The 12,944-nt window shown below is 46.9% G+C and overlaps 1 protein-coding gene across 6 annotated transcripts in view; it reads left to right on the top strand.

The window, feature by feature from the left end:
• RAP1GAP2 (RAP1 GTPase activating protein 2) overlaps positions 1 to 12,944 on the top strand; it is a 255,839-nt gene that overhangs the window by 208,692 nt on the left and 34,203 nt on the right. For all 6 annotated transcript variants that reach the window (XR_008629101.1, XM_055129987.1, XM_055129991.1 and 3 more), the window contains 3 exons: positions 4,211 to 4,311; positions 7,915 to 8,044; positions 10,560 to 10,715. Coding sequence is in view for 5 of the 6 variants with exons in the window: in XM_055129987.1 (XP_054985962.1) it covers positions 4,211 to 4,311; positions 7,915 to 8,044; positions 10,560 to 10,715 (387 nt within the window). In the remaining variant the exon portion in view is untranslated. The remainder of the gene's footprint in view (positions 1 to 4,210; positions 4,312 to 7,914; positions 8,045 to 10,559; positions 10,716 to 12,944) is intronic.

Below are 12,944 nucleotides of genomic sequence, written 5' to 3'. Positions count from 1 at the left end.
AGGGAGGAAAGGGACCTTGTTTACAAAGGACCTTTTTGGCAGTTTGTTGTTTGCAGTGGAAATTTAATATGGACACTTTTTGCAGCAAAGCTCTATGCTGACCTTGGTTATAATAAGCCTCATCTAACCTTCCTGTATAGAAGGCACCATGATAAGCACTGTGGAAGATACAGTGATGACTGAGACCCCCTCCCTGAGCACATGGCCAAAGTTGAGTCCAGTATGAAAGGAAGACAATGCTAATGACAGACTGGATATGAATCCTGCTGAGAAGTGCCACCCCACAGCATAAAGAGAATTGTTTTCCTATCAAAAGATAGAGATTAACTGAGATACATTGTTTTCCAACACTCTGGCCTCATGAGCTGGAATAAACAGGACACTGGGCTTGAGACGGGATAACTTCATACTCTTTGTGGTAGTTCAGGGGTTAACAGACTTTATAAATGGCCAGATAGTATATATTTCAGAATTCTCTGGCTCTTCTGTTTCTGTTGCAGCATTAATCCTGCCTTTGTAGTGTACAGCAGTTATAGATAATAGGTAAATAAGTTACCTGGCTGTGTTCCAATAAATCATTTTATAAATTATAAATTTATAAAAGCAGATTACAGGCCTTGCTTGGCTTGTGGACGAGAGTTTGCTTACCCCAGCTGTGTTCCCCAAACTTCAGATGATCACAAGTCACGTACAGGATCTGTATCATACTAGTTTGTTCTATTGTGTGTTGCAGTTGCGTTGATTTTTAAGGGATTTTTTTTACATCAGTGTTCTAATTGGAAAATCAGTATCATAGACTGAAGGGAGATCATTCTAAACAAAAATGCTAAAAACTAAAAGTTACTAAAGTCTTAACTAGATTGTTTCTGTTGATGGCTTGCCACCTGAGGTCTGCACACTTTTTGCAGCAAAATGTTTATAAGGCAGATGTTAAGAAGGAATTGAAAAAACACTTCTTGACGGCTTCCTCCTTGAAATGAGCAGGCAGGCTGGCGTGTCTGGGTCATCTCTGTGTGCATCTGTGTACCTGTGGATGTCTGTGGAGCCTCTCACTGTTTGCAGTCTGTACACTGTGGGCAGAGCCCACTGATCAACCAGACCCATTTGGGTTCTGAGCCTGTCACAGTGCTGCGCTTACTGCTGCTTTCAGTTTTGCTTTATTTAAAAAATATTAACTTGAACATTTTAGATATTTGGTATTTACATGAAGTTTTAAGAACTAGAAGGACCTTGTGTGCTTTTATTTTTTCCCCCTGTGGTGCCAGAGATTGAACCTGGATCTCAGTCATGTGCTATATCACGGAGCCACATCCCAGGCCTTTATTCAGTTTTCCACAAAGTCAATGGCATATGAAATTATTGCACATATGTTACAACAAGGATACAGATATTGCTATAATTCATGGGTCTTATTCAGATTGCCCCAGTTTTACATGGAGTCATTAGTAGGGTGTGTGTTTTGTTGCATATAATTTTATTACATGAATAAGTTCCACAGTTACAATACAGAAGGATTTCATCACCACAAGGATTGCTATGATGCTTTTTTGATAGAGCATGCTCGTCTTTCTTCTGTTCAAATGCACCGTTTCCACTCCAGTCCCTAACCCTGCACACATACTAATTTGTTCACAATTTCTAGAGCTCTCATTTCCAGAACATTACATAAATGGAATCATCTATAATGTTTGAGGAGCGCCTTTTTTCTAGTCAGTAGGTTGAAGAATGTCTTCAACTTGAAGAACTTGGACATATCAAATTCTTGAGTATATCAGTACCTCATTCTTTTTTGTTGTTGCTGGGTAGTATTCTGTGGTATGGGTGTTTAACCATTGCCTAATACAGGACATCCGATTGTTTACAGTTCTGGGCTAAAAGGAGTAAAGCTTTAATACACATTTGGATGCAGGTTTTTGTGTGAACATGTTTTTATTTCTCTGGGATAAATGTGTAGGAGTATAATTAATAACCACACGTTATATGTTAACTACATGTTTAGTTTTATAGAAGCTGCCAAATTATTTTCTAGAGTAATTGCTCTAGAATCTCTAGAACATTCTTATCATCAGTGTTCAAGTAATCAGGTTTTTTCAGCATGCTTGCCAGCATTTGTTGGTGTTGCTATTTTTAAATTTTTGTTATTTTCATACATGTGTAATGATGTCTCATTTTGGTTTTAGCTTGGCATTTCTTTGATGATCAGTATCTTTCTGCGTGCTTATTTGCCACCTGATTATTCTCTTGGGTGAATATTTTTTCATGTCTTTTGACCATTTTCTAATTGGATTCTATTTCTTACTGTTAAGCCATTTTTATGAGGCATTTAGTTTTTTTTTTTCTTTTTGGGTCACACCCAGCGATGCACAGGAGTTAATTACTCCTGGCTTTGCACTCAGCAGTTACTCCTGGCGGTGCTTGGGGGTACTATATGGGATGTTGGGAATTGAACCCGGGTCTGCCACGTGCAGGGCAAATGCCCTACCCACTGTACTATTGCTCCAGCCTCCAGTTAAGCCATTTTTAATAACAACTTTGTTGAGCTTCATTTTTATTCATATTGTATACAGTTCATAGTGGTATGTGCCTACATCTCGACAAAGTGTACAATTTAGTGGTTTTTAGTTTATTCACAGAGTTGTACAGTTAGATCACCACTACTAGACTCCAGAAAAAATTTTATCGTCATCTGAAATAATCCAGTAGCTTTCACCAGTGATCTCTGCCATCAGTCTCTGACTCTAGTCAACCACAAACACACTTTCTTTCTCGATGGATTTCCCTGTTGTAGACATTACGTATAAATTAAATCACAATGAATGGTCTTCCTGTGTCAAGCCTCTCCATTTTTTAAAAGGATTTTATTTATATTTATAGTGATGGTAGGTCAGGGGTCATAGTGTGATGTTGGGATAGTGTGATTTTGGGGGTCACATACCTTGTGTCAGTAGCTACACATGTTGTGGCGCTAGGGGTAGTGTCCAGGAATGGGTGTTGGGATTTAATTTACACATGGAAGACACATGCTTCACCACAGAGCTATACCTCTGTGGCTTGATTATTAACAAAATAGATTCAAGGGTTACCCATGGTGTGGCATGGTATAAAATAAGCACTTCCTTTTGGTAGTCAAATAATATTTCACTATTGGATATACCACATTTTGTTTTGATGGACACTTCAGTTGTTTCTACTTTGGAGCTATTATGAATGCTACCATTAACAATCAAGTACAGGTTTTTGCATAGATATAGCTTTTATTTTTCTTGGCTATGAAGTTAGGAGTAGAATCATGGGCCATGCAGTGTCTAAATGCTTCATTTTTTGAAGGACTGTTTTCCAAAGTGAATGTGTCATTTTGCATTTCCACCTGCAGGGCCTGAGGATTCTGATTTTTCACGATGTCAGCATACTTATTTTTCTCTTTGAGTAGACCACCCCTATTGCTCTAAGAGGTATCCTATTGTGGTTTTGATGGCTATTTTTTTTTTTTTAGTCATCACCAAAAACTAAACTAAAATAGTCATCAAAACCAAGGATCAGGGGCTGGAGCAATAGCACAGCGGGTAGGGCATTTTCCTTGCACGCGGCCAACCCAGGTTCGATTCCTAGCATCCCATATGGTCCCCTGAGCACCGCCAGGAGTAATTCCTGAGTGCAGAGCCAGAAGTAACCCCTGTGCAACGCCGGGTGTGACCCAAAAAAGCAAAAAAAAAAAAAAACCCAAGGATCAAACTCAGGTTTTGATTACTGTTACAAATAGTCATCAAAATCCAGGGATCATACCCAGGTCTTATGCATATCAGGTGTGTACTTCACTGCTGAGCCATCTGCCCTACTAATGGGTTTTGAGAATTCTTTTATATATCTAGATAGGTGTTCTTTTTCAGAAGCACAATTTAAATTTTCACGTATGAATTGTGTTGTTGATATTAAGTCTAAGAACTCTTTGCTTTAGTTTTGCTTTTTGTCCCAATCAGCAGCCTTTCTCAAATAAAAAATCCACAATTACCAACATCCTCTAAATCTAGGTCTCTGGAGTGAGCTGCTCTCAGTCCTTTCTCGAGCTGAGAACAGAGCTCCTAGATGGTGGATGTGTGAGGGGATGGGAAGCAAAGAAGAAAGGGACCAAGCATCTGGTCAACTTCTGTCCTGCCCTTGGCACCAAGAAGCCTTTTTGTAATTCCTGCTGCTATTCCTGTTTCTCTTTCAGACTCTGGAGGAGGAGCTATTTGGAAATAATGAGGAGAGCCCAGCTTTCAAGGAGTTTTTGGATCTTCTGGGGGATACAATCACGCTGCAGGACTTCAAAGGGTAGGTCTTAGCCAAAGATGGCTCAGGCCCCATGGATGAGACCTTGGAGGAAGAATGAGAGGCTGAATTTCAGGGGGAACATGTGGTAGTTACAGACAGACAGACAAAGACAGACAGACAGACACACGCACACACAAACATACATAAACACACACACACACACACACAGAGGGAGCATGGGATTGTTTTCCAGTAAGCGACCAACCTCCACTAACTGCCTTTATAAGGAACCAGTGGTGCAAGGGATAATCTGGAGAAGATTATCTGGAAGACTTTGCTGTTTGACCTTAGAATGCATGATGAAATTATTCCATCTCAGATTTGCCTTCCTGATTACACTTGAATCACATGAAGAGTAAAATGAATTCTTTCCCATCATTCAGGCAAGAGGGCCCTGTGCAGTTTTGGGGAAATGAGCCACTTTAGCTGCTTTACAAGAAGAATGGATAATTAAGGGGTGGTGCAGCATTCCTACCCCACAGGAATCTGTGCTGCAGCCCCTGGTTGTCTAAGTGGAACCCAAAGGAAATGGGGGCTGTTGTTGACTGGAAAATTCTGACCTCCTCTGCCTCCTTCACTATTTCCTTTCTGCCTCTTTCTCTGCTTTCCTCCACTCTGGAGGTCACCACCAGGGTGGGTCCATCCGAAGTCTCTCTGGGGAGATTACAATCCCACCACTGACGAGTTCTGAGGTAACCTCTGCATGGTTGCACTGTGGAGAGGGCTGCAGAGAGAGTCCTGACCCCTCAGGGCTTCAGCCTAGGACTGAAGTAGATGGTGCCCAGCAGGCCTTTGTGCATGCCCCACACAAGGGCACCAGGCGTCAGGCATCATTCTTGTTATTGCACTTTCTGGGGTTTGTAATTAGGACACACCTGGCAGTTTTCATGGCTCTGAGCTCTGGGATCACTCCTGGCAAAGCTCAGCAGGCCGTGTGAGGTGCCAGGGATTGACCCTGGGTTGGCCTCAAGCAAAGCGAGTGCCCCATACTCACTGTACTTCTTCTCCAGCTCCTTATTGCATTTGTTGTTGTTGTTGTTGTTTTACCTGCATTGACCAGGTGATGACATCTTTAAAATGTACCCTAGGGGCTGGAGCAATGGTACAGTGGGAAGACATTTGCCTTGTACTCAGCCAACCCAGGTTTGATCCCTGGCATCCCATATGGTCCTTCAATCACGACCAGGAGTAATTCCTGAGCATAGAGCCAAGAGTAAGCCCTGAGCATTTCTGGGTGTGACACAAAAATGAACAAAAAACTTAAATAAAATATACCCTAATGTCACAGATATTAATATGTATTTTTTTTCACATTAGGTGATATGAACTGGATAAAAATCAGGAAGGATCTTTGAGATGGTGTAATCCTCCCCCTTTATTTTATGGAGAAAGGAAGCTGAGGCTTGTGTGTGTGTGTGTGTGGAGGTGGGTGGGAGGGAGTCAGGGAGGACTGTGCACGGGTCAGGTGCTGATTTTGTGCAGAAGCAGGTCTGGGAGCCAGAGTACTGCTTCCCAGCCCGCTATGCGTTCTGCCTTGTCTGGCTAATCACATTTTCTGGCTTAAATTACAGAGCTCAGAGTGAGGGTGGGGATGGGGGTCTCAGGCTGACATCCAGGTTCTGTTTCACTTATTTATTCATTTTTTAGGGGTCATCCTCAGCAGTACCTGGGCTGCCCAGGGGTCACCCCTGATGGCATCAGCATGATAGTTTCATGCTTAGCCCAGCAGGGTAACGCCTGGCCTGGCAGTGCTTAGGGGCCACCAGGACTATATACAGAAGTTCTTGGGGACGTGCAGTACAGTACTCGGGGTTGAACTCAAGACCTCACACATGCACTTGAGCTTTCTCCCAGACCCAATTTCATTTTTCCTAAAAGAACCTGCAGCCTCCTCTGGCTGCTGAAGAATATGATCCAAGACTAGCAGCCGTGCTTCTAGAAAAGTAGAAAGGGAAACAAACTTCTGTATTCCCACCCAGGGCACCCAGTCTCTTAGTCTTCGTCCTTTTCCTTTGGAGAAAGCAGAGAAGGGATGTCCTGGGATACTTTCCAGATGGGAGTGTCTAGTGCTTCTCTCTGGGGAGAAGTTCTGTGTCTGTCGCTCTTTGCTCATCGCTGGATGCTCTGACCCACCTGGCTGGTGGCCCTGACTGTGGGCTGAGGACCCTTACGTGACCTTACAGAGAGCAAAATTGTCCTGGCTTGGTGACCATTGGTATGATGGCCTTATGAAGATTCTGGGCGGATTCTGGGTGGACAGTCTCATTCACATGGCTATGGTTAGACGGGACACAAAGAAGGCTTGAAGTGAGGTTCTGCCTTCTTTGACGCTTTGTTGTTGTTGTTGTTGTTGTTGTTGTTGTTGTTGGGAACCAACAGATTGATGCATGGGGCAGCATCAGATGCCTCGGTCCCGGGGACCTCTAGGACTACAACCCTTGTGGTGCTTTGTTGCCATTAAACTCAGAAACTTGGGCATGCAAGTCTCAGTCCTTTAAACCATCTCCCTTTCCTTTTTTGTGTGTGCCTGTGAGGACCACACCCACTCAGGGACTCCTCGCCGGGTGGTGCTTGGGAGCACCCCAGCAGTGCTTAGGGGACGGTGCAGTACTGGGGATCAAACCCAGGACTCACACATGCAAAGGATACACTCCAGCCTTTTGAGCCATGTTCCCTGACTTTTATTTTGTTTCTTTTCTTTCTTGGGGGCCTCCCAAGCAGTGCTCGGGTGTCTAGGAGCCACCCCTGGCGATACTCGGCCAACTCAGCTGCATGGTTCAGTGCTTGGGCCCAGCAGTGTGGGCTCACACTACTCAGGCCACACCTGGCAGTGCTGGGACCAAACTTGCATACCTCATATGCACCTCTGACCACGGAACTTTCTCCCTGCCCTCTGTATTTTATTATTATTATTTTATTTGGGTGGGGTGGGCCACACCTGGAAATGCTCAAGGGTTACTCCTGGCTCTCCACTCAAGAATCACTCCTGGCAGTGTTGGGGGACCATATGAAATGCTTAGGATGGAACCTGGGGTAGCAGCATACAAGGCAAACACCCTCCCCTGTACTACCATTCCAGCACTGTGTTTGTTTCTTTTCTTTTCTTTTCTTTTCTTTTCTTTTCTTTTCTTTTCTTTTCTTTTCTTTTCTTTTCTTTTCTTTTCTTTTCTTTTCTTTTCTTTTCTTTTCTTTTCTTTTCTTTTCTTTTCTTTTCTTTTCTTTTCTTTTCTTTCTTTGGTTTTTGGGCTACAATGGGCAGTGCTCAGGGCTTACTCTGGGTTCTACACTCAGGAATTACCCCTGGTGGGCTGGAGGCACCATATGGGATGCTGGGGATCAAACCCAGGATGACCCTGTGTGAGGCAAGCGCCCTACCTACTATGCTATCACTCTGGCCCCATGTTCATTTCTTAAGTGGTGGATCTATGGTGAGAACACCAGGGTCATCTGCTCAGCAGGACAGGTGTCTCTGCCTTCCCCACCTCTGCCCTCCCTCCCTCATGCCTTCTTATCCCTTCTCCTGCCCACCTCCATGGGCAGTGTGCACCCCGTAGCTAACTCTTCTTCCCTTCTCTCCTCACACCTGCCCTGTTGAACTGACAGTTTCCGAGGAGGCCTGGATGTGACACACGGGCAGACAGGGTTGGAGTCGGTGTACACCGTATTCCGGGACCGGGAGATCATGTTTCACGTCTCCACAAAGCTGCCATTTACTGAGGGTGACGCCCAGCAGGTAACCTGGTTCTGTAAGACTTTGGGAGCCGGGAGGGGAGGGGAGAGTTACTGCTTCTGGTGTACCCCCCCCACCCCCATTGCCACCCATGTTCCCTGACCCCGACACACACACACACACACACACATACACACACACACAAACACACACCCCTTCATAATCGATACCCCACCCTGTGTGGAGCTACATGTCCGTCCACGAGGTGTCCAGTGTTAGCCCCCTAAATTTACTTGCCCCTAGCCCTGTGTCAGGGCAGGCAGCTCAGGCGGATGGAAAACTGCCACTCCGAGGGGCTGAGAGACTGATCCCGCTAAGGGCGGAGCTGGGAGCAGAGCCGGGTGATGGAAAGCACGGGCCAGGTCCACAGGTACTGATGTCCAGAGTCAGCTCTGTCACCAAGGGATGGTGGCAGCTGGTTAGCTTTATGGGCTCATGTTCCTCATCTGTCAGATGTGTCCCTGAGAATCTCTGGGAACTGACACCAGGTTCTGAAAGTGGACTTAGTTGTCAGGCCTCAGACTCAAGGACTGTTCTCTGTCCTGTGAGACCCTACTTGTCCCCTGCCTGCCTTGTGCCAGGGCGGAAAGTGCTGGTTATGGCGGGAGGCACCCCATTACCCACAGCTTCTGTCCCCTCACACATCTCTTATTGCTTGTCTGCAGGCGTGACTTAGCCTTCTCCACCAGAGGCCGTGGGCTGAGCCTGCTCTCACTGACCCACCCCTGCGCTCCTTCTCATTGGCCGTTTCTCTCAGTGACAGCGCTTGGCTTTTTCAACATTTTACTTCATGAACCTCGAAACTGACCCCTGACGGTGGTCCCCCTTTCCTTCACCCACTTTTTTTGTCATAAGAAAGCGAGACAGGAAGGTAGGCCTCTGAGCAGGCTCTGGCCTGGTTGTTTCTGCGCAGGGAGCTGGGAGAGCACAGATGTAATACTGTAAACATAGTGCTGGCTTCTGAGGAAGAAAGGAAATTGGCAAAGGAGACCGTGACTTGGCTCTAAAATAACGACGGAATGTTCCAGAAGCAAATGGGAGCAGGATTCCTTTTGTAGCCACAGCAGTTGACGCTCTGGATCTCACCTTCCGTCTATGAATGTGCTCCCGCCACCCTCCCTCTGCCTTTGCGCAAGGCTCAGGGCTGTTTCCTCTCCGGCTTTCTTGCGGGCTTACCTGTATACCTTGGCACAGAGCTGGGCTCTTGGCAAGGTCTGTACAAATATTAGTTTTCTCTTCCCAAGAAATGGGACGTTGGGATGTGGAATAACTGAGTCTGTGTCAAAGTGCTCAGCACTGTGCTTGGAAAAGGAGAAATTCGGTAGAGAACAGAGGGCTTGCATGCAGTAGGTGCAAAGGAACGGTATGTGGGGCAACATCTAGTCAGGACTGGGTGTGTGGGAGGGCCTGTCACGCATGCGAGCACCCCTTTTCCTCTCCCAACACACAGGGGTTGCTTGGTGGTGGAGATCATGGGCAAAAGCGCTGCCACCATTTGCTATAATCATTGGGTGGCTGGACTTCCGTCTTCCCCTAATTTCCACCACGCCAGGCTCTTCACCCCTGTGGTATAGAGAATGATTGACCTTCCTCATCTCTGCCCAATCATGTGCTCCCATCAACTCCCCCCCTACACACACACATCCACACTCACACTAACACTTATTCTCTTTTTTTCTTTTAGTTTTTAAATTTTTATTGACTCACTGCGAGATAGTTACAAGCTTTCATGTTGGTTTACAACATGATCAAGCACCCATCCCTCCACCAGTGCACATTCCCCACCACCAATATCCCCAGTATACCCCCCTTTTCCACCCTCCCCCTGCCTCCATGGCAGACAATATTCCCCATACTCTCTCTCTACTTTTGTGCATTATGGCTTGCAATCCAGACACTGAGAGGTCAACATGTTTGTTCCATTATCTACTTTCTGCACATGTCTCCCATCCCGACTAATTCCTCCAGCCATCATTTTCTTAGTGATCCCTTCTCTATTCCATCTGCCTTCTCCCCTTCGCTCATGTAGCAGGCTTCCAGCTATGGGGCAATCCTCCAACACTTATTCTCTTTCACACACCTTCACACCTGTCCAGGGTTTCCTCCTCCAGGAAGCCTTCTCAAATGACCATCAGATCCTCCCCCAGGCACTCCCAGCAGCCTTGGTATCTAGTGCTTGGTGGCCACTGGCTTTAGGTTCTCAGGTGGTTTCACCTGTGTCTGTCTTTTGTTTTGGATCCATTACTGGGTCTTCCAGGTCAAATCTGGCTTCATTTCTAAACTGACTCCTAAGTCCTGAGTCAGGGCTCTACAGGCTTAGTAAGATGCTGTTTGGACTCTTTCCCACTCAGGCATCGTCCCCATCCCCCCTCTTCCTTTGGTTCTTTCTAAAAATAGAAAGAAAATGCTCCTCAGACTTGGCAGGTTTCTGTATAAAGATACTCTGAGGCTTCTCTACTGCATTGTTCTGTTTCCGGGCTGCTCCAACTGCTTATAACAATGGAACCTTTTTGTTTAGCTCCAGAGAAAGAGACATATTGGGAATGACATCGTGGCCATCATCTTCCAAGAAGAAAACACACCGTTTGTCCCGGATATGATTGCCTCCAACTTCTTACATGCCTACATTGTCGTGCAGGCCGAGAGCCCAGGTCCAGAAGCGCCATCCTACAAGGTGAGGGACGGTCTGGTTGAAGGGAGCGGTGGACGCAGCCCACTCCCCACCCTTTCTGCTTTCAGCCAAGTCTGGGACCCAGATCTCCACAGCCAGTCTCTGGAATGACACTTGTGGCTTTGGGGTGGGGGTTAGGACAGGTTTCTGTGGGCTTTGGGGTTCCTGGTCCTTGGTGGAGAGTCCCTTCTGAGGTTATCTCCTCCGTCCGTATGACCACCTACAGCATCTGACTCGAGGAGTGAGAAGCCAGGGACCCCTATTTGTAACCAGGGGATTCTGAATTCTGTCAGGGAAAGGAGAGAGAAATGGAGAAAGCGGAGCGACCCAAGGATGGTGGCAGGTTTGGGAAAGAAAGACAGGGCAGAAATGTCTGTGGAAAGAAGGGTGAGAGCAGTGCCCTTGGGGGCAGGAAGGGGGTGGCTTTGCGTCAGCCAGTCTTTAATGGCTGCTTCCAGAAACGTGGAGTTACGAGCACCTGGGTCTTAGCTTCTTGACTGAAAGGACTCCTGTGAGGTTGGCTCAAAGTGTTCACCAATAATCTAGTCCATCATCGTTTGTGGCCTCTTCCTGACAGCTCCTGGCGGCGGCTGCGTCTCTAACCCACTTTTTCTTTTCTCAATGGTGCTGGGGGCATGGGACCCAAGGGAGTTAGACTGAGGGATTTTTTTTTTTTTTGTGGGGGGGCTATATCCAGCATTGAACAGAGCTTACTCCTGACTCTGCTCTTAGAGATCACTCTTCATGGGGTGTGGGGGACCATATGTGATGTTGGGGGTTGAAGCTGAGTTAGCCATATGCAAGGCAAATGGACTTCTTGCTATACCATCTCTCCAGTCCCTCTGAGATTTTTTTTTTAAAGCCAGTGTCATAACCCCTCCATTATCTTTCCAGTCCGAGACAGGGTTTTGCAAAGTGGACAGTACATTATCTTCAAATCCTTTGTTGATAGGGGCCAAATGTTGAGTATATGCCTTTTTGCATACTCTGGGGAGTGACACTATAACTCATATTCTCAGAGAACTCCCTGCTCCCCATGGCAGTAGGAATCACTGTGCTATGGGAGGGGACAAATGAGCTTGTCACTGTTCATGTGCAACCACAAGGCCTGGAAGGTTTTCTCCATAATTACTCAGGCCCGCGCTCAGTGGACCTTCCCGACTATCTTCATGAACTAGCTATTTTGTACCAAGAGAGTGGAAAAGTAGTTGATGTCCCATGGCAGAGTTGCTATATCAGCACAAGTACAGATACATTAAGTCCAAAACTTGCATTAACTTTAAAACCAAATAGCAGCACCCGCAGCCGTCTGCCCTGGAGGTGAACTGATTCCTTCCTCCCTCTGGTTAGTCCCCGGCTCCTCTGCTGTTTGGGCACCAAAAGCTGCAGAGCCAGAAAACCCACGATTTGGTATTTCCTTGAAGGCCCTGGGATGACCTGAGGTGACCGAAACGGGCATCCAGTCCATGCAGCTGCTTGGTTTGTGGATAGAAGTGAGTTTATTTACTCAGAGCCGGCTTCACGTCAGGCCCCATACTAGGGCAGAGCCCCTGGAGGTGACATTCAGAATCTGCCTTTGGGAAAAAGACAGCAGAGTGACATTCAGAATCTGCGTTTGGGAAAAGGACAGCAGAGTCAGCGAGTACAGTCCAGCCCCTGGGCAACTCCAATGGCCAAAGGGCTTCTTTTGCACCAACAAAGGCAGAGTAACATTGCAGACTACCCGCCCCCTCAAGGCTAGGCTGCATGTTGGGGACCTCCAGGCCCTGCCAGCAGCCATCTGCGTGTGACAGGCCAGTGGCGTCTCTTCTGGACTATTAGAGTTTGCTCCATTCCTCTAGAACGGAGTGAGCTAATGGGCGTCTTCATGGACCCAAGAGCTTGGCAAAAGGGGCAGATACAGAGAAAAACCACAGCAGCAAGGAGCCCTGCCTGCCATCAACTTTGGTGCCTGAAGTCCGTAGCAAAGGTCCAGCCATAGTCGATGGACTCGGGAAAGCAGTGCTCGGAGCAGGTGTGAGAAGCAGAGAAGCAGGGCCCCCTGGAGGAGCAGAATTTTCCTTGGGGTGTGGGGCCTGGAGGACCAGCAGATGTCCAGGTCGAAAGATAAGAAGGCCTCTTGACCAGGGACTGTCAGAGCAGTGCAGTGGGCAGAGGAAGCTTCTGAGGTGTTCCCCCAGACTCTGTCCTCTGTGCCCTCAGCAGCACCCCAGGACATGAGCTGACCGAGGG

The sequence above is a fragment of the Sorex araneus genome, chromosome 3, assembly GCF_027595985.1.
Source record: "Sorex araneus isolate mSorAra2 chromosome 3, mSorAra2.pri, whole genome shotgun sequence".
NCBI classification, from domain to species: domain Eukaryota; kingdom Metazoa; phylum Chordata; class Mammalia; order Eulipotyphla; family Soricidae; genus Sorex; species Sorex araneus.
The sequence above is the reverse complement of the archived record's forward strand: the minus strand, read 5'-3'. Positions and strand labels throughout refer to the sequence as shown.